Source organism: Megalobrama amblycephala, linkage group LG12, assembly GCF_018812025.1.
Source record: "Megalobrama amblycephala isolate DHTTF-2021 linkage group LG12, ASM1881202v1, whole genome shotgun sequence".
In the NCBI taxonomy this organism is placed as follows: Eukaryota; Metazoa; Chordata; class Actinopteri; order Cypriniformes; family Xenocyprididae; genus Megalobrama; species Megalobrama amblycephala.
Genome location: NC_063055.1, coordinates 39,834,881 through 39,857,903, shown reverse-complemented (window position 1 = coordinate 39,857,903; position 23,023 = coordinate 39,834,881). Strand labels below are relative to the sequence as shown.

Sequence of the window (23,023 nt, the reverse complement as noted above, 5' to 3'; positions counted from 1 at the left end):
AATCTGACGTGATTACTGACAGGTTTCATTTTTTTTTTTTAATTCCTTGATTTGAAGTATTCATTTGCATTCCAATTCAATTGAACTATTTTACTCAACTACCTGCATGTAATCAGAGTAAATAAAACATAATTTCAACAGATTTTTTAATTATAATTATATATATATAATTTATATATTATATATTATAATAATATATTAATTATAATAATATTATAATTAATATATTATCATTTATTATTTATTATGTTGAACATTAAACATTTAAAGCAGTTTTTTTTTTTAACTAAAAGGTTAAAGGTGCAGTATGTAATCATTTTGTCCGCTAGAGGTCGCTAGAGGTCTATTCGAAACAAAGGCGTAGCTTGATGATGGCAAGTTTTAGAGCAGAATCTTGGGACATGTGGTCTTCACATCACAGCCGGTGGAAATAATCGGGATAGGACTCGGGAAGAAATCATGTTCATGGATGTGATTATTAACGTTACTGTAGTATGAAGCAGAGCAGGAGCGAGTGTTGTGGAGCTGAACGAGGAGCTGGAGCGATTGATCAACACACGCCTCACGACCAGCGGGACTTTTATTATGACACAGTCGCCGGCGCCGCTTCCGCTTTTCCGGTCATGAGTATGAGGTAACGCAGCTCTGTTTATCATATTAGATACATTTGAGAGAGTTGAAAATGATGTTATAACGTTACTCTGTGTGTTCGCTCGGCGGCTGCTGTGAGACACTGTTACACCCCTGCAAACACGTCCAGTTGGGGCCCACATGGGCCTTGCTTGGGCTAGTTGGGCTTCGGCTGGGCATGGGCTCAGGGTGGGCTGTTGTTGTTGGGCCCCACATGGGCAGTAGATAGGCTAAAGGGCTCCATTCAAAATGGACTGTCAGACATGGATGCTATTTTTAACAATATAGACTCTGGGCTAGATCCACTTTTTATACAAATTTTATTAGATTAGCTGCTGTCTAACTTTTTTGTGTGTTTTAAGATTTACAAAAATTTTATAATGAAAATGTACAACATTCATTTTCAATCCATCCATCTAACAATCCATTTTCCTAACCGTGTTTTTGTCTTACCCCGAAACATTATACATTTATAATAAGTGTTTATATTGGGACTATTTCAGGCCGGTCAAGTAGGAATCGCTGCGGAGGAGCAAAGTCCCTGCGTGACTCGTCATAGATATAAACAGGAGAAGTAGCTCCGGCCGCAGTGTTCTTCCGCAAGAAGAATTCTGTTTATTAATCGCTAGAGCGCCAAATTGCAGGCTGCAGCTAAACAGTTGTCTTAAGAACGTTGTACGAGTTTCAAAAGACAAGTTTGTACGGTTTCCCCACAAAATGTTCAAACCGTAAGCAGTGCGCACTCTGTGCAGCGCACATCTGGAAAGCTCCACCCCCATCGCCGAGCGAAAGAATCTGCCCAGCAACAACTTTGCCGCCTTTTCAGTAGTCTGCTGTCCGTTAAGGATCCTCGAGTTCACCGGTGTCGTCGTGTGGACAAAAGGCAGGTAAGAGTATAATAAACTGGGGATGATTTTACCGCATGATGTTAACCTAAAGCTTTTTTGGAAAGTATTAGTTACGAGGAAAGCTTTTAGCAAATGTTTGTGCATTAGCAGATGTAGCTTAAACCTGGTTAAAGCGTTGAACAGACGACTTTAATTTATTAAGTCAGTAGCATTTGAGCTTATTTGAGTGGTTGACTTAAATATATTGTTTAGAAGTATTTGGTTGTACACTTCTTAGCAAGGCAGTCGAACAGGTATTAGCAAGCTGTTAAAAAGGCTGTAAAATGCCCATTTCTCCGCTTTTACCAGCTGGTGGAATTTTAATATTTGCACTTGTTGCATTTACAGTTAAAGCAAAAACACTGATGAAAGTCCATGTGAATGTCAGCAAAGTTTTATCGGATAGGGTGTCGTGCCAATTAAGGCACATATCCCCGCCATGATTTGCATCGCGTGCACTCTGCTGCACTTCGAGACACGGCAGGTGAAAACATCGGTTTTTTATGCAGTGATCAATTTTGAGATTTTGAACCAGTTTGCTCCCTTAACATGTAAGCTTTCATGTCAAAATAAAAAAAAAATTGTCAACATTACACATTAAGGTGGTTATTTCATTATATTTTGTCAACTTGTGCCTTTAGATTTCTACCGTAAATCACCAACGTTAACAGGGTTTTCCTGCGTTTATTTTTTTAGCGGCCGACAAAACAAATTTTTATCCCGCCAAAGCCCGGTTTGATCAGTTATTGTGATCTATGAGTGATGTAGATGCCTGCTGCGCATGTTAAATGAGTGACAGAGAGAACGAGCAGAGAGCCCCTCCCCCGCCCCTCTCTCTGTCTTCAAAATAAGCACTGTCTTAACTCTCTCATATTTCACATATTAATCAAAATCAAAAGGTCAGAAGACCCAATCCATGTTGCACGTTGCGCATTCGGACAATTTTGTGGGTGTGCACTCAAAAAATGTTGACTCTTCTCTGACAAGAGAAGTAGTTATCTTCTATTACTATTAAAAGTTTATTCATTTATTTCAATGTTTTAAATATTATACACTTACTGATAATAATTAATTTAATATATATATTTTGTTTGTAGGTTGTGGGTGTCATTAGAAATGTAAAATTTGCTCTGGATGAAACTAATTGCCACTCTGTTTCCCACAGCAACGTATGAAATTGCCTGCACAAAATTAGTCGAGTATGAACAGAACACAGATGTACCAACCAAGTCCGATTCTACAGAGAATATGGGAAGGGGGAAGCGCAGAAAGAGGTGAGGCTATTTGAATTACTACTACTAAATGGATGGTGAAAAATTTCCCAATGACACAGGAAGGACATGTTTTGTGGGAGTTTTGTTAAGTGTATTTGGCTCAAAGCTGTCAAAACGAGGGAGGTAGACAACAGATATACGATTAAGAAATAAATAATATTAAATGTAATCAGTTAATAAAAGTAACAGTCACGTTTTGAGGGGAAAAGAGATGTATACAAATGGATGTGTGCATGCCTGAAGGGAGCATGGGGTGTTGGAACAGATGTTAAGGATCAATGTGAGGGTCTCTCTGGTATCTAGAGTGTAGATACCAGAGATGTATATATTTTTTATGTATATATTTTTTAACCAACTGTTTTTAAAACACTTAAACTCATTGATTGTGCTTGTATATTATAGATTTCTAGGCGAGTGATTTTGTCCAGTGAGGATGAGCCCCATCAGGCCTACACCTCCATCCACCCTCAGGTCATCATCTCCACTATAAAAAAAAGAAGTCAACTTGACATTATTTGTTTTCTGGAGAAAACTATTCTGTACCAAATCTTTTGTAGTTGAGCCAATTCAACATTTAATGTCTATTGGATACAGAAGTACTTAAGAATTTATATATATATATATATATATATATATATATATATATATATATATATATGTGTGTGTGTGTGTATTAAAATATTTTTTTGTTGTACAAGATTTTTACAGTGTGGATTTTTGCTGAACCAACACAACAAAATTATTCATTTCAAAGTTGTGTTTTTTTTTTTGTTTTGTTTTTTTTTACAGCGCACCGGCTGCATCCACCCTCTGATCTGTGCCGACACCTCCACCGGGCTCCATCCACCCTCAGATCTCTGCTGACACCTCCATGGCCTCCATCCAACTGGCAGTACAACTTTGTGGGCCGAAACGGGAAGAGAGAGTTCAAGGCCTTAAAACTGTATGAAGTAATGGTAGGTGTACATGTGGATAATGTTTTAAGTTGTACTGAGACTAGAAAGCTGTCACAATACCCCAAAGTTATAAACATTATTTACTGGCTATGTTTACTTGCACCCAAATAATCCATTTGTAATTAGATAGACGGCTCAATCAAATTGAAAGACGTTCATGTAAACACCTTAATCGATCCGACTGAGCTTGATCCGAATGAAATTTCGATCGGATTGGAAGGGGTGGTTTATTCCTTTTCTAATCCAATCCAACAGCAAAAAATGACCATGTAAACGCTTAAATCTGACTACTTTCTCATTCGTTCTCAGAAGACTCTGGGGCACATGCGCAGTGCAGTGTTGACACGCATTACGCAGTGCACAAAGTCGGTGCTTGAAGTTTTTTTTAAGTCGGTGCTTGAAGTAACGCTGCACTTAATTTTCACTGATGACTGCAGTGTTAGGAAATAGTATTATAGCATACACTCTAAATAATTTTAATTATAGGCTATAATTCATTGTAATAATAGACCTAAAAAAAATTTAAATCATTTTTAAAGATAGCTAATAGCCTAATCTTTTATTATTCTCACAGCACATATAATATTAATATAATAATAAAAGAAGCTGAACCTAATAGTTATAATAAGACTAGAAAAATGTAACAGGCCTACATTAATTGGAAATACCAAATCCTCTTAATATTGCCAAGGTTTGAAGCTGTTGACAATATCTCTTGCTATCGTCGAGACATGATAATCGTCTGTTGACGCAACCTGGGTTACCGCATGTGTGACTGATATGACGTCACACACGCACAGTGCGTGCACAAACGTTTTAATCAAAATGTATATAAAACACATATAAACGGATATTTGAATCAGATTACAATGTTTAGAGTACATGTAAACAGATCTGCAATCAGATTCAATTCATTCGGATTGGTGAAAATTGGTGCATGTAAACGTAGCCACTGTGTATGGAGTTGCAAGTAAGTTGCCTAACTTGTGTGTTTAAGAGTATGTGTGTAGTTCTAATAATAATCTTAATTTATGTAGCACTTTTCTTTACATAGTGGTCTTTACAGTCCTGGCTGAGAGTTGTGTTGGCACATATAAAGTAAGTGACCGTTATATTTGTTTCTTGCAGGAGGCTTAAAGAAAAGCACCATGACCAGCCAAATCACCTGTAAAGCTGCAGAGAAGGCGGTCATAGAAGGGGGTAATAGACAGGCCCGACAGGCAACCCCTTAACAAGGACTTCAGGCTTTGGGTTCATTTGAGGTGGAAAGTAGCTAATCCTGTCTCTAACAGTGAGGGAACACTGAGCAAAAGTTTTCTTAATGAGAGTTTTCTTAATGTTTTTCTTCATTTTATTTAAATAAAAAGGTAATTAATTGTATTACTGGTCTTGTTATTATTGTAGCTCATTTAATCCAAGGTGTTTGGGTCTTTGGGACCCATTTTAAAGGTTGCTAAAAGAAAAAATATGCTATTTATTATTTTTTCTAACACAAACTCATTGGCCGTCTGAGTGCGGGAGTGTTGTCTTTCTGCACCTGCTATTCCCACACAAAGTTACAAAATTGTTACATTTCAAACATTTTCACCTATTCTGATTAAGTTCTAAGAAATAATCACTAATAATGATAAAATCTTTTCTATTTTTAGGGCCCAAGCGAAAATTCGCGCAGGGCCCTCTTGTTCTTCTAAGGATTATTATTAGGGCCCAAGCGAAAATTCGCGCAGGGCCCTCTTGTTCTTCTAAGGATTATTAGGGCCCAAGCGAAAATTCGCGCAGGGCCCTCTTGTTCTTCTAAGGATTATTATTTTTTTTTTTTTTTTTTTTATTTTTTCCGTCTTCCGGGGCTTTTTGGGGGCCTTAACATGCTCAAAAACTCTTGAAAATTGGCACACACATTGGAATCCGCGGCCATTAGGACGCCGGAGAGGCTGGTACCCGGGCGTGGCAGGGGGGCTCGACAGCGCCCCCTTGAAAAAAGTCTGAAAATTTGGTCCATATATTAAACACGCTTGCACGTATTAGTATGAAACTCAGTACACATATAGACCTCATCGGGCCGAACAACTTTCGTGCTCTAAGTTAAACACCACGCCAACAGGAAGTCAGCTATTAAGGGTTGTTTGAAAAACGCATGCTCTGGAATTTGATATACTCCTCCTAGACGATTAATCCGATCGCCACCAAACTCGGTCAGCATGAAGTCAAGACACTGATGATTAAAAATTGCCAGGGGATTTTTGATATCTCGAACGGTTTGGCCGTGGCGAGGCAACGAATTTATGGCGAGAAAAAGGAAACAGGAAATGTGTTATAACGTCTGCATACATATATTGATCTTTATGAAACTTCACGAGTGTGTTCGTTATAGGAGTCTGATCACATGGATGTGACTATTGTGAGTCAAAGTTATAGCGCCACCAACTGGCAGCAGGAAGTGTATCACTTTTTGAAATGTTTTGAGATCACCCTCTTATTTTTACCTGATTTGCTTCAAACTTCATCAGTGTAATGTCAATACACAGCAGATGTAGACCTATGACAGGATTTTTGATATTTGAAATATTGTTGCCATGGCAACAGGTCAAACTGTAATAATATTCTTGAGTGTTTTTGAGGCTCTTAACATGCTTCAAATTGCATGAAACTCGACACACACATCAATATTGTCAACCAGTAGACATGGACAAAGCCATAGAAATGGGCGTGGTGGAGGGGCTCAGTAGCGCCACCTTTTGACAAAAGTGGGGGGGTTAGTTTTTCCTACAATCACCAAACTCGGTACACATATTGTTCTCATCAAGCCGGACAATTTTCTAATTTACATTCATTAGCTCCGACCAACAGGAAGTCAGCTATTTTGGTTTGAATGTTAATTTTTTGAAAAAACAGGCTATGAATTTTATACTACTGCTCCTACAGGGTTTATCCAATTTACACCAAACTTTTTTTAACTTGTTGCTAACACATTGAAGTTGTTTAATTGCAAACGGATTTTGGATATCTCAAACGGTTTGGCCGTGGCGAGGCAACGAATTTATGGCAAGAAAAGGGAAACAAAGTGTTATAACTTCTGCATACATTAATTGATTTTGATGAAACTTCGGCTTAGTCTTCGTTGTACAAGGCTGATCACATGGATGTGACTATTGTGATTCAAAGTAATAGCGCCACCAACTGGAAGCAGAAAATGTGTCACTTTCAGCATACATTGAGATCACCCTCTTATTTTTACCTGATTTGCTTCAAAATTCATCAGAATAATGTTAAAACTTGGCACATGTAATCCTTTGAAAATGGGCAGGGAGGAGGGGCTCTATAGTGGCACCTTGTAGTGCAGTAAATGTGGAGTGAATTTGACATAGTCCTTTGATGTTTAACCGTTTTAAGTGCCTATTGCCCGCTGTGCACAGTTGCCCTGAAGCCACCGGGGTGGCGGTGCCACCGGGCTTGGGCCCGCCATCGCTGCTCGCAGCTATATTTATTTTTTTTTTTTTTTTTTTTTTTATTTTTTTTCCGTCTTCCGGGGCTTTTTGGGGGCCTTAACATGCTCAAAAACTCTTGAAAATTGGCACACACATTGGAATCCGCGGCCATTAGGACGCCGGAGAGGCTGGTACCCGGGCGTGGCAGGGGGGCTCGACAGCGCCCCCTTGAAAAAAGTCTGAAAATTTGGTCCATATATTAAACACGCTTGCACGTATTAGTATGAAACTCAGTACACATATAGACCTCATCGGGCCGAACAACTTTCGTGCTCTAAGTTAAACACCACGCCAACAGGAAGTCAGCTATTAAGGGTTGTTTGAAAAACGCATGCTCTGGAATTTGATATACTCCTCCTAGACGATTAATCCGATCGCCACCAAACTCGGTCAGCATGAAGTCAAGACACTGATGATTAAAAATTGCCAGGGGATTTTTGATATCTCGAACGGTTTGGCCGTGGCGAGGCAACGAATTTATGGCGAGAAAAAGGAAACAGGAAATGTGTTATAACGTCTGCATACATATATTGATCTTTATGAAACTTCACGAGTGTGTTCGTTATAGGAGTCTGATCACATGGATGTGACTATTGTGAGTCAAAGTTATAGCGCCACCAACTGGCAGCAGGAAGTGTATCACTTTTTGAAATGTTTTGAGATCACCCTCTTATTTTTACCTGATTTGCTTCAAACTTCATCAGTGTAATGTCAATACACAGCAGATGTAGACCTATGACAGGATTTTTGATATTTGAAATATTGTTGCCATGGCAACAGGTCAAACTGTAATAATATTCTTGAGTGTTTTTGAGGCTCTTAACATGCTTCAAATTGCATGAAACTCGACACACACATCAATATTGTCAACCAGTAGACATGGACAAAGCCATAGAAATGGGCGTGGTGGAGGGGCTCAGTAGCGCCACCTTTTGACAAAAGTGGGGGGGTTAGTTTTTCCTACAATCACCAAACTCGGTACACATATTGTTCTCATCAAGCCGGACAATTTTCTAATTTACATTCATTAGCTCCGACCAACAGGAAGTCAGCTATTTTGGTTTGAATGTTAATTTTTTGAAAAAACAGGCTATGAATTTTATACTACTGCTCCTACAGGGTTTATCCAATTTACACCAAACTTTTTTTAACTTGTTGCTAACACATTGAAGTTGTTTAATTGCAAACGGATTTTGGATATCTCAAACGGTTTGGCCGTGGCGAGGCAACGAATTTATGGCAAGAAAAGGGAAACAAAGTGTTATAACTTCTGCATACATTAATTGATTTTGATGAAACTTCGGCTTAGTCTTCGTTGTACAAGGCTGATCACATGGATGTGACTATTGTGATTCAAAGTAATAGCGCCACCAACTGGAAGCAGAAAATGTGTCACTTTCAGCATACATTGAGATCACCCTCTTATTTTTACCTGATTTGCTTCAAAATTCATCAGAATAATGTTAAAACTTGGCACATGTAATCCTTTGAAAATGGGCAGGGAGGAGGGGCTCTATAGTGGCACCTTGTAGTGCAGTAAATGTGGAGTGAATTTGACATAGTCCTTTGATGTTTAACCGTTTTAAGTGCCTATTGCCCGCTGTGCACAGTTGCCCTGAAGCCACCGGGGTGGCGGTGCCACCGGGCTTGGGCCCGCCATCGCTGCTCGCAGCTATATTTTTTTTTAATTGAATTTCCTTGGTTTCTCACAAAAAACAAACGATCATAAATGCGATCTCACAGGGGTAAATAGCTAAAGTAAACATTTGTCAAGTATTTTTTACATGAATTGTTATGGCTGTATTGATTTAAAAGCCTAATAATGTGGTGGGTCCACCAGACCCGGTAAAATTGGCTGTGTAAAAAAATATGAACACGGGTTACAGAACTGTATGGGCTGACTGTAAAATAAGTCCCCAAAAATGAATTTGTTAGCCCATAATAATGGTTATTACCCTTATGGGTAGAATAGCAGGGGCCCATGAGCAGCCCACATGGGGCCCAGGTAAGTGTGGGCCCCATATAGGAGAAACCTGGGTTGCCCGTGTGGGTTTTAGCTAGGGCCCATGTGAAGCCCAACTTCAGCCCATCTGGGCTTGCCCACATGGGGCCACCATGGAACCCCCGGACAAAACTAACTGGGCCCCATCTGGGCAGCCCAGATGGGGCCCACTCACCAGCCCATATCCAACCCTTATGGGCCCCACATGGGTGTGTTGGCAGGGACACTGCAGTAAGATAGATCAATTTTAAGCTTGTGTTGATAAATATCATGCAATTCATTGTAAAACATGTTGTATAATGGAGAAAATGATGTATTACTGTCTCTAAAAATAAAGCTGCATCTGATTATGCTATGTTAGCTACTTCACAAAATAAGTTGCGTCCCAAATGACGCACTATCCACTATGTACTTGTGCACTATGTACTCATCCATGTAGTGTATGAATTTTACACATTTATTTTGTCATTAAACAATGGAGTCTGATCCCCCCCTCTCCCCCTGCAACGTAATTAAAGCTGCGACAGTTGAGTGCATGAAGTGTCCAACATTCCACACTTCGGCTGCGTCCGAAAACTGGAAAATGCTGCCTTCTGAGGACACATTTCAAGGTAGTAAGGCATCAAGGCACGTCTGAATCCAATGTTAGCTTCACTTCCTGTCTCATGAGATACCTTCCGCAGATCGATTTTTGAAGGAAGCATAGATGTATCCTTAGCTGCCTTTGATATCCCACAATCCTGTGCTTTCCATTCTGTGACAGTTGAGCTAGAAAAATAAAGATGGCATCCAAAAGTTGCATTTGCTGCTCATTTTGTGTATAAATGTACGATTTTGACCAACATATTTCAATTTTGATATCATTTCTATCGAGAAATTACTACTGTAATAATTAAATATTTGTTTAGTTCTCACCAAAGCTCACGCTATATTGCTGTAGATCATTAAACTGTTACGCTGCCTCAGAAGTCTGTCCGAAATCAATTTCGTGAGGTACCTTCATGCACAAACGCTGCCGTACAAGTCATTCTCTTATAAGACAGCGAGGCAGCAAGACAGCTACCTAGGTTTCGGACGCAGCCTTCATTTTTTCCGTTAATTTAGTGCATCATCCAGGTATTTAAAGTGCACTTTTTCTTTTTGGAATTTTCTGTGTGAACGCACTACTCACACTATTTGTACTTAAATAGAATAGAATAGTGCACAAGTACGCGAATTAGGACGCAACTATAGTGTTTTTCTCTGAGGCATGGTAAAGCATGGTACTCGCAAAAAATTAAGAACATTAGATTTAAAAAATAAGACTAAATGTGTTGAGCTATATAACAATAATTTGATTTCTCTCTATAAATATATCAAAACAGTTGTTCTCTTGTCTATTAAAACATGTAAATATTAAAGCATCTTTGGTGTTTCCATGGTTTCTACAAAATAAAACCGGAAACCGAGGGTAACACAGGTATGACGCCATTGACAGGCGACTCCTCACACGTCCCGGAGCCTTGATTAAAACTGCAATTTTCTCACGATTTACAAATAGTTGGAAACATTTGGGATATTGTAAGTATAGTCAAGTGAACAGAATATATAACACTGGCCTAATGGTTTTTGGATATTTTACTGCAAAATTCTTACATATTGTGCCTTTAAATTAAAAGCTAAAAGAACGTAAGCCAGTACTGGCTATGAATAAATAAATAAATAAATAAATAAATAAATAAATAAATATTGTTAATTGCATTAACTGATGTTACTGTAAAGTGTTACTGAAAATGGACTCTCGCAAAAACATGTTCTAAGAACATTTTGCTAATGTTTTGAAAACTGAATGTTCTCTGGTCGTTTAAAATGCCCAGTTAAAAAAAAATATATATGTAAATGTTCAGGAAAAATCAATTTTATAATTTTGCAAACATGATGAGAACGTTCCTTCTGAATGGAACAAGTAGTAACATTTACAAAACGTTTGACGAACGTACAACTAACGTTACGATTCAGAAAATAAACGTCCCCTTCATGAACAATATTTAAATTGCGTTTTTATGCTAACGTTTTATTAAAGACCAGATAACTTTGAACAAACGTTCTATTAACGTTTTCATATTCATAACTCGTTAGTTAAAGTTCTGAGAAGGTTCACTGTTAGCAGATATAATAATAAGGTATAATAATGCAATAAAAGTGCGTAGCTCTGATCTATAATATATAAGCGATCGCTGGTGTAGAATATGAACGACAACAAGATGGCTCACGAGGACCGCAATCTCAGCTCGCGCACTCGCGCATGCGCACTGCCCTGTTTCAAATCAAGATTTTGAAGTATATTAAAGTGCCCCAAAATTCTACATCATAAAGACAGTCATTTAAAACATGAACGTTAATTCAATGCTAAAAAAATTACGAATCCGACTACGGCGAAGGTTTGGCTAATGAATATTAATCGAGCGTTGCTTGGCAACCTTCCTGGAGCGTCACCTTATTAATATTCAGGAGCTCATCTCTCGCCATAGTACGGTTCGTAAATTTGCATACGGCACAGGGAAGCAGCAGCGTGGGCGTGTCCAGCCGAACCCACCGCTGCTAGCTCAACTAGCGCGATTTGTTTTGATTTCGATGTGTTTAGATGGTTTTTGTTTTAGTTTTCCGTGTGGAGTTATTCGCGAACACACAGCGCGAGCGCGGAAGCGTCGTGAAGCTCTGGCCTGATGGATGTCCAGTGGCGTTAGGCTGACGCGCGCTGACACATGCGCGTCCATCGCATCGCAGCGCAGCAATAATCGCTCGTAAGCCCGTATAAGCACATTAATCGGTGGGCCGGTGAAGTTCTCGCGGAAGCATTAATGTTGTCGACAGGTAAGACGCACGGGAGGACACGAGCTGGGGGGTTTTGGGCGACGGCTGGGTCAGATAACGGTGTCGCGGCCGTGGACACGGCTTACTTCTTTTGTTTGAATATTCATGCATGTTTTGCTTATGAACATATTCCTATTGATTATATCTTCCATAATCAGCCAACAAACAATTAATACTGTAAGTAAATGACTAAGAGCAACCGTGCGTACCTGCTAATCAACACAGTCTGTGGGAACAAAACGCACGTATAGTCGTATTTGATATTTACTGTAATATATATTGTTTATTTGTATTTGTTTACATTGATGGTTCCCTTATAGAAAAGTATGGTGGTATCATGGTATGTAGTGATGGTAAAAACAGGGTATTTTCGTGTGATTATCGTAAATATATCATTTTATTCACCTCAAATAATACCATGGTACATTATTCCATGTCTTTTGCACTAGTATTCCCATCATGGCACTAACCTATGACCTGAAACAATGGTGCTTTTTGCGTTTTGTGTATTGAAATGGCGAGTCATTGTTCATTATTGGCTGTGTTTTGTTTGGGAATCTCTTGCATGAATTATTGTGATGATAATACTATGGTACAGTGATGCAACTGTATGTTTTAGAGATGCATAGATACCTGAAACTGGACAAAGAATACCCTGGTATTACCATGTAGGGATGTGCAACAATTAATTGCGATTAATCGTTTGCAAAATAAAAGTCTGTGTTTTATGTAATATATGTGTGTTCTGTGTATAATAATTATGTATGTATAAATACAGACACATACATGTAAAAATTAAAGAAATATATGCATGTTTAAATAAATATTTATATTTATATGAAATATAAAATATATATATTTTATATAAAGTAACATGTAAAAGTAACGGAAGTAACATTTCAGACTTTGATTAAAGATTACCGCGACAAACTATTGTTTTCTGTGTATTACCTTGCACGGATTAATTGTTTACCACAAGACTAGTAATATGCACTAATAAAGTTAATAGGGTCGATGTTGATTTCATGTGTACTTTAATCGTTGCACATCCCTATTACCATGGTACCATGTTCTTCATTGGCATTGATGGTTCCAAGATCATGAAGATCTTTTAATATCCATGAAAACTTTCCATTGCACAAAAGGTTCTTTAGATTATTAATATTTCCTTCACACTAAGAACTGATCATTGGACGGTTCTTTGGGCAACCAAAGCATCACTGCAACCTTGGGACCTTTATTTTTGTCGAACACATGGCAATATCAGGGTGACTTTTGTATACAGTGATGATGTTTAATTTTGATTTCTCAAAAGCATTCATTGAAAGGACAGCAGTTTTATTTAGAAGGTCAGCGAGGCCTTTTTTATTGGTCAGCTAACAAAGAAGTTGACGAATCAGAGACATATAATATGTGCCAATGCAGATTCAGTCCTTTGACATTTTTGTGCCCTTTGCTGAGTGTTTTGTTTCGTTGTAGTTCTAGATCTTCCTGCATCCTAACATCTCTCGTTATATTGGATATATGTACTGAATACATATTTCAAAAGCGTGTGCATTTCATCACAGTAGTAAAGGTGTGGTTAACCCGTGTGTTTGCTCTGTAGGTTGAGCTCTGTTATCTGTCATGCTGACAGCGACAGTTCACGGTGTTGAATGAGCATTAGTTTCATCATGTTCCCCCAGCTAACTCATTCTTATTAATTAGTAATATATAGGAAATAATCAACATATCAGTATGTATCTTTAATAATGTTGTATGGAGTAATATTTATGTACTGCCTACACACTCTTCCGATTAGTTGTGATTTTTGATCGATTTGGTTGCGAGGGCAGTGCGTTTTCAGAGAGACTCCGCCCGCACGCTCTTCTGATTGGCTGTGATTTTTGAGTGATTTGGTTGCGAGTGCAGTGCGTTTTCAGAGAGACTCCGCCCGCACGCTCTTCTGATTGGCTGTGATTTTTGAGTGATTTGGTTGCGAGTGCAGTGAGCTTTCAGAGAGACTCCACCCCCACGCTCTTCTGATTGGCTGTGATTTTTGAGTGATTTGGTTGCGAGTGCAGTGCGTTTTCAGAGAGACTCCGCCCGCACGCTCTTCTGATTGGCTGTGATTTTTGAGTGATTAGGTTGCGAGTGCAGTGCGCTTTTTTAGAGAGACTCCGCCCACACGCTCTTCTGATTGGCTGTGATTTTTGGATTGATTTGGTTGCGAGTGCAGTGCGCTTTGAGAGAGACTCCGCCCACACGCTCTTCTGATTGGCTGTGATTTTTGAGTGATTAGGTTGCGATTTTTGAGTGATTAGGTTGCGAGTGCAGTGCGCTTTTTTAGAGAGACTCCACCCCCACGCTCTTCTGATTGGCTGTGATTTTTGGATTGATTTGGTTGCGAGTGCAGTGCGCTTTCAGAGAGACTCCGCCCACACGCTCTTCTGATTGGCTGTGATTTTTGAGTGATTAGGTTGCGAGTGCAGTGCGCTTTTTTAGAGAGACTCCGCCCACACGCTCTTCTGATTGGCTGTGATTTTTGAGTGATTTGGTTGCGAGTGCAGTGCGTTTTCAGAGAGACTTCGCCTACACGCTCTTCTGATTGGCTGTGATTTTTGAGTGATTTGGTTGCGAGTGCAGTGAGCTTTCAGAGAGACTCCGCCCGCACGCTCTTCTGATTGGCTGTGATTTTTGAGTGATTTGGTTGCGAGTGCAGTGCGTTTTCAGAGAGACTCCGCCCGCACGCTCTTCTGATTGGCTGTGATTTTTGAGTGATTAGGTTGCGAGTGCAGTGCGCTTTTTTAGAGAGACTCCGCCCACACGCTCTTCTGATTGGCTGTGATTTTTGGATTGATTTGGTTGCGAGTGCAGTGCGCTTTGAGAGAGACTCCGCCCACACGCTCTTCTGATTGGCTGTGATTTTTGAGTGATTAGGTTGCGATTTTTGAGTGATTAGGTTGCGAGTGCAGTGCGCTTTTTTAGAGAGACTCCACCCCCACGCTCTTCTGATTGGCTGTGATTTTTGGATTGATTTGGTTGCGAGTGCAGTGCGCTTTCAGAGAGACTCCGCCCACACGCTCTTCTGATTGGCTGTGATTTTTGAGTGATTAGGTTGCGAGTGCAGTGCGCTTTTTTAGAGAGACTCCGCCCACACGCTCTTCTGATTGGCTGTGATTTTTGAGTGATTTGGTTGCGAGTGCAGTGCGTTTTCAGAGAGACTTCGCCTACACGCTCTTCTGATTGGCTGTGATTTTTGAGTGATTTGGTTGCGAGTGCAGTGCGTTTTCAGAGAGACTCCGCCCGCACGCTCTTCTGATTGGCTGTGATTTTTGAGTGATTTGGTTGCGAGTGCAGTGCGCTTTTTTAGAGAGACTCCGCCCACACGCTCTTCTGATTGGCTGTGATTTTTTGATTGATTTGGTTGCGAGTGCAGTGCGCTTTCAGAGAGGCTCCGCCCACACGCTCTTCTGATTGGCTGTGATTTTTGGATTGATTTGGTTGCGAGTGCAGTGCGCTTTCAGAGAGACTCCGCCCACACGCTCTTCTGATTGGCTGTGATTTTTGGATTGATTTGGTTGCGAGTGCAGTGCGCTTTCAGAGAGACTCCGCCCACACGCTCTTCTGATTGGCTGTGATTTTTGGATTGATTTGGTTGCGAGTGCATTGCGCTTTCAGAGAGACTCCGCCCACACGCTCTTCTGATTGGCTGTGATTTTTGAGTGATTAGGTTGCGAGTGCAGTGCGCTTTTTTAGAGAGACTCCGCCCACACGCTCTTCTGATTGGCTGTGATTTTTGAGTGATTTGGTTGCGAGTGCAGTGCGCTTTCAGAGAGACTCCGCCCACACGCTCTTCTGATTGGCTGTGATTTTTGGATTGATTTGGTTGCGAGTGCAGTGCGCTTTCAGAGAGACTCCGCCCACACGCTCTTCTGATTGGCTGTGATTTTTGAGTGATTTGGTTGCGAGTGCAGTGCGTTTTCAGAGAGACTCCGCCCGCACGCTCTTCTGATTGGCTGTGATTTTTGAGTGATTTGGTTGCGAGTGCAGTGCGCTTTTTTAGAGAGACTCCGCCCACACGCTCTTCTGATTGGCTGTGATTTTTTGATTGATTTGGTTGCAAGTGCAGTGCGCTTTCAGAGAGGCTCCGCCCACACGCTCTTCTGATTGGCTGTGATTTTTGGATTGATTTGATTGCGAGTGCAGTGAGCTTTCAGAGAGACTCCGCCCACACGCTCTTCTGATTGGCTGTGATTTTTTGATTGATTTGGTTGCGAGTGCAGTGCGCTTTCAGAGAGGCTCCGCCCACACGCTCTTCTGATTGGCTGTGATTTTTTGATTGATTTGGTTGCGAGTGCAGTGCGCTTTCAGAGAGGCTCCGCCCACACGCTCTTCTGATTGGCTGTGATTTTTGGATTGATTTGGTTGCGAGTGCAGTGCGCTTTCAGAGAGACTCCGCCCACACGCTCTTCTGATTGGCTGTGATTTTTGGATTGATTTGGTTGCGAGTGCAGTGCGCTTTCAGAGAGACTCCGCCCACACGCTCTTCTGATTGGCTGTGATTTTTGGATTGATTTGGTTGCGAGTGCAGTGCGCTTTCAGAGAGACTCCGCCCACACGCTCTTCTGATGAGCCACTTTTGAAAATAGTGTCTTCAGTTGCCATGTTTTATATATATTTATATTTACGTTAATTTAATCTGGAACCGATTAATTAGCAGAAGTTATTACTCTACTGCCTGCATGACCTAATTAAACACAATTGTATTGTTGAACCAGTGTGGTAGTGTTGTCAAAAGTACAAAAGTACTGAATTTTTAAAAATGTGATGATACCAGCATTTCCAGCGCTGTTGAGTGGATTCTTAAACACCTCTGATTGGCCATTGTGTTCTAGGGGTGCAACGGTTCTTGGTAAAAAAATCGAACCGTACCGTTCTCACCTTACGGTTCGGCACGCACTTGCACCGCGGTCCATCTCGAATGATGACGCATCTATAGGCTAATATGGTTTGTTTAAAATAGCAATGTGGAAAACAGACAGAGTTCAGATAATATATGTTTCAGTCAATGGATGCGCATTCTGGCTTCTAAAAACTTTACAACAACGATAATCAGAAAGTGTGGAGAAAACAGTCACTCGTTGTAAACTTTGTTCACTGCGAGTGCATGCTCTAATGTCCAGTCACTTACACCGTCATCACCTGGGTGTTGATGGCGTGCGAGCACAGGTGAGACCTGAACAGCACACGTTGCTATCTGTGTTTAAACTACACTCATTTAAGCCTTGCTAATTTAAACATTCAAGAGCAAGACGCGAAAGAGAACTCGCGCGCTGTGAAAAGATTTGTGTGTGCGCTCATCCGAAGTTTTCACTGTGTTTTTAATGTTAAATCAAACAACAGATGACAAAGAAATCACTCGCTGCTCTTGACTGAATAGCTTTTGTAACTAAATAATGATTAATATTTATTTAATTTATACAGTGAAGATAATATGCAGTGTTATTTTATATTTGATTACTTTATCCTTTTTCTGTACCTGAAACCTACTGTTAGATACCTAAAAAACCTGAAAAGCACTGTTTATTTATTTGAATATTTGCTTTATTGTATTCATTTGTGACGTTGCTTGTAGTTTGATTATTTTTCTTATTTTCTTTATTTTTATTTGACAGTAGTCCTATTTTCCCTGAACATTGCACATACCGAACCGTACCGAAACCATGAGCCTGAAACCGTGATACGAACCGAACCGTGAGCAGTTTGAACTGTTGCACCCCTATTGTGTTCACACCCTCAACATGTCTGTGATTGGCTACAATGATCAAAGCTTCAAAAACATGTTGTAAATAGACATTAATGACACTCTTTATGGAGCGCTTACGCAGATACACACGGGAATGTTTGAAAGCCGGTGTCTATTTTTCTTTTTTCTTTCTTTGTCTTCTTGTTTGATCAGCACAGCAGCAGCAGAAATATTAGGCTGCTGTCACTTTAAGACCTAATGCACGGATCCAATATAGTGTTTTTCGATTCCACTGCGCAACTTTTCCATTGTTTATCAGTGTAAACACGTGGTAGACGGACGTCTTTAACCTTTGCACTCACGTCTCGTGCATGACGTGAAAACACAGGGTCATGGTCATTTGTTACTATGGTAATTCATTTAATCATCACATTCACGTTTGAGCGTTAAGCTCGACTTCTATTGGAATGAATTAAAAACGCTCGCTCTTCTCCGCACCAGTGGACACGCACTGTTAATGTGGCGCACGTCTGGAGAAAGAGAGAACACGCGTGGACCTGAAAGGGCTTGAATGAAGTGCGTTTGGCTTTAGATAAAACTACTAGAGGATATAGTGCTGAAATATCATTACCACAATGAGTGCTTGTGGTGTGATCCACACCGCTGTTTTGACACGCTGCTCAACTAGAAACAGTAACATGGTGCTACCGTTCTGTCTCACGGTCCGGATGGAAACTGGCAAATTGGCAAGGCTCAAAAACACACGCTAGTGATAAACTTTCATGACTATGCAGCACTGGCCTGATCGCTCATCAACTCTTTTTCAAGCCAACTTAATAAGAGTTCTGCAGCAGTAGGGTGCGTCTGTAACAAGCTGCCACTCAGCATTCTTTCTTTTGTTATCAACACCCACAGCAAAAAGATCTCTGTCAAGCCACATAGACTATTAAATAGTTCACCCAAAAATAAAACTTGTCCTCATGTAACCCCATGTCGTTCCAAACCTCAATAATGGTCAACCTGGTAACTGTCATGTGGCACACTCTTTTTATTGCCTTTTTCCCTGTCACATATTTTAGGAATCATCACAAATTAAGCTTAAACAATCAAAATTCATCCAGAAAAAAAAGTTACATAGAAACCTTTTAGCGGCTCAATTTTTGTGATATCAACTTCAAATTTGCACACAGCTTGGTTACACATACGGTTTTGATTTTCTTGCAGTTTAACCCCCGGTTTCACAGACAAGGCTTGCCTAGTCCCGGACTAAAATGCATGTTTGAGCTGTTTTAACTAAAAGCAACTTGCACTGACATGTCTTAAAATATGTGCCATTGTTTTGTCTTGAGATGCACACCAGTTTTTTTCTAGGGTACGTTTATAAAAACTACTTAAATATCCTAATTGAACTAAGGCCTAATCCTGGCTTAGGCTAAGCCCTGTCTGTGAAACCGGGCCTAAGAGTCCTAATTATTTTGTAAAATATATAGTTCAGTACATTTTCTTTACTGTACTTTTTTATTTTTTATCTGCAACAATCTGCTGAGTGTCTTCTTCAAAAAGAGACCAACTTTAGGTCTGTATTCCAGAGTATTTGTTCAGATTTTCTCTCTGCTGAACAAGGCGGGTGACAGTTAACAGGTTAAACTGATAATCAAGATCAATTTTGCTCAAAAATTATAATTATTAAGCACGATTATTGGCATTTTAGAATTATTGCACTTTCACATTTTCAAGAAAACGTCAATCCACATGATTTATTTGATTTCATCTAGCTTCCTGATGTATTAAATTTATTTATACCCTCTTTACATGATGAAAGCTGGTTCTCCAGACCAGCGAAATTTACTGTATTAACTCCAACAATTCCACATTATGTTAATGTTTTTCTATTAAAACAACAACAAAAATGAATTTGCATTGTGCACAGTGCATTTATTCAGCAACCACAGTCGCAAACGATACAGTCGAGATTCATGTTTAGATTTATTACAGTTTTCATGACAAGCTTTGATCTCAGATTATTCACAGCACAAATGAACGAAAACAATGTACGACACTTTCATTTGAGCAGAATATCTCAGCGGCGATCACTTATGTGTTTGCCACATCATTTTCGGATCATTATCGCATTTTTCTCAAAGCAGAGGGAGTGCAAGCTCGTGGTTAACAGGTCGCAAAGATGAAGTAAAACACCGGGCAGAAAATGTATGCATTTTGATTGAGGGATTTAAAATGTGGACATCTGGCAACCGCAAGCATAGTAGAAGATATTGGTGACCAGTGGCTGTCCAGAAAACAAAAAGCACCATGAAAGCATCATACTTTTGAAGCCTTACAGGAGCTTTATGTGAGAAACGGCTCTCAAAATTCTTGCCTTCAGCTGTTAGCTGTTTAATCTCTGAACGACCTCTTTCCTATGGATATCTGTAGGGTGTTGTTGTCTTCAGATGTAATGATGTTTGGTCTGTATGCAGTATTGGAGGCAATGCACAGAGCCTGTAAACCAACAGAACGGAGAGGAGGATTGTGCAGAAGGTGCAGACAGATGCTCTGAGAAGCTTCAGTAGATATGACTGTTGATGTAGAGATAATATTTGTCCACTGGGTCAACTAGAATGACTACAAATGGTTCAAAAATAAAAAAAGAGCTATCATGCGTGAAATGTCTCATCGTATGACTCTTAGTCAGCACTTCCTGGTGGAAGTCTTATCATTTTGTTCCATATATTTGCATTTATTCAAAATACCCCATGTGCACATGCTGTGCGCTGACTTTATTTTCATGTGAAAATGTAATTTATGTTCAATAGCTGATTGTCCTACAGTTGCTGTGTTCACAGTTGACCTTTTCATTTCAGTATGTGTCGTTATTTCAGCCGTCACAGCAATGCTTGTTCAATCGGAGCGTGTATGTGATTGAACAGATAAGCACAGCACAAGTTTTTATTTGTTTTGTAGTCGTTTTTAATGAAGTGTAAAAAAATATAATGGAGATATAATTAATTGTGAAGTTTTATTAAGTGGTAACAATGAGATTATGTGTTTTTAATAATACATTAACACTGTCATTTTTTTTTTTTTTTTTTTTTTTTTTTTACAAGATTTGTCTCCAAAAAAGTCAATTTTTGGTTACACCGAATGACGATATTTTCAAACAATGCTAACAGTCTGATATCTAGCTAGCTAGCAAAAGGACAATCAAACATTTTATATTTAGTACAAGTTTTTAAAATATTACATCATTTACACCATTTTTATAGCGGTTGCACCGAATGACCTGATGTTTCGGGACATGCGTATGATCAAGAGAAAACATGAATTTTTCAAATAGTTAAGAGAGAGTTAGTGACTTTGCTTCACGACCATGTGGTCCTCTGCAGGTGTCTGAATGATGTCACATCCTGTCACATGATATTGACCACATGACTTGATCCAAAATGGTCCCTTTATATTGGTTACTCCGAATGACATCAATGAAATTCATTTTTCTGGACATTCTTTCTCATAACAAAGCAACGACTTCTACACATAATTTTAACACCATTTTGCACTATGTTGATATATGATGTTATAAAATCATGCCAGAATAAAAAATATATACTTTTATTACATTTTAAGATATTTTAATCACAAATTAAATGGCTGTATTGGCCTTTAGACGGTTAAACCGAATGACCTTTTGACACTTCAGAATCTTTAAAATACCTTTATATGAAGCAAAATATAATTAAAACCTTTTTCTTTAAAAGAGATCCTAGTTGTACTACCTTACACACTTTGGATGTCATATTTTTGTTATTTTATTATTATTAAGGTCACGTCATGAGTGTGAGGGAGAGTAAATAATGACAGATCTGTTGTTTTTTAGTAAACCCATAGCTGTGATGGTATAGAGTGAGTCTACTTTTCCTGACACTGTCAATATGGAAACAAGCGTTCCAGACAGTGTGTGAAAAGAAGAAAACCAGACCCACTCGTGATATAAACCAAATGGTGGTCCTGATGAAAACGGGCCTGTTGTTTACATTCTCCTCTCGAGGTTGAGATGCTGTGGCGAGGCTGCATGAAGGCCAGGGTGGCACCGGTGCGCTCCGTCATGAACCGGACAAGTTCAACCAATAAACAGCTTTTTTTCACATGCAGAATAATTATAATTCAATGGATGGTATCATAAATATGTAGTTTCAGAAATGTATTTTTTTTAATAATTTACTCAAAATTGATTAAAACATTGAAAATGTTTAAGGCTGACAATAGATTTTGCAAATGGGCCAAATAACGTGTTATGTCATTAATTATTTCAAATATGAAAACTTTGATATGCTTAGAAATGAAAATGCACAGGGTTGCTTATCCAGGCTCACAATACATTACATGTTTTGACTTATTCGTACATTAGGAAAAGTCTTACCCAAAAAACGAGCTACACTTTATAATATTCTTGAATCCATCCAGTTAAAGATAGCTGTTTCTGATCAGTCAAAAAGGCTTTTATGATGTCAAATGTAAGAGTGTGTTCTGATAAACCGCTTAATTTCATTCTCCTGGCCCTGCGGTTATGCTTCATGTTTGAAGCTCTTTATCAGAGATGACATTTGACTACGACTGAAGCTCCTGTCAGGTCAGGCCAGAGACTCATTGATCTCGAGTCATTCGGCTCACACAACATCACTGATCAGGATATATTAGAGATGGATGAAGCGTGAAGGCCTGTTCACACCAAGGGTGATATCTAATATAACGATAAAGATATAGTTCTAAAAATCGTCCACAGCACAACTATAATGATGACAACAGAGGAACGAAAACATATATTGATAGAAATATATTGATAAAAACATTGACAGCCAATCAGAATCCATCCTGCTTTAAAGAGCTTGAGCATTTAAAGAGACGGACCACAGAACTGCTGCGTGCTTATAATAAAACTATTTTTATTTTATTTTATTTTTTATTTTTTTTATTTTTAGGGCTGTCCCTGACTAAAGATTGTTCTAGTCGACTATCAGTCGTTCATTTAAGCCTTTAGTTGACTAATCACACATTTATATTAATTAGGTAATTTAATATATTAATATATACTGAGGAGAATGCTAAACCATAATAAGCGTTTAATAAGCGTTTATATATACATACAGATATAATATATATATATATATATAATATACAGCTATATTATATGAAGAGTTTGGTTCCAAAACGCAA

At 39.2% G+C, this 23,023-nt stretch overlaps 1 protein-coding gene across 1 annotated transcript in view; it reads left to right on the top strand.

Moving 5' to 3' along the window:
- Positions 1 to 11,761: 11,761 nt before the first annotated feature.
- The window catches only part of mib2 (MIB E3 ubiquitin protein ligase 2), an 81,132-nt gene continuing 69,870 nt past the window's right edge, over positions 11,762 to 23,023 (top strand). The window contains exon 1 of the mRNA XM_048211120.1: positions 11,762 to 12,087. Within this exon, the coding sequence (XP_048067077.1) occupies positions 12,075 to 12,087 (13 nt within the window). The 5' untranslated portion in view covers positions 11,762 to 12,074. The remainder of the gene's footprint in view (positions 12,088 to 23,023) is intronic.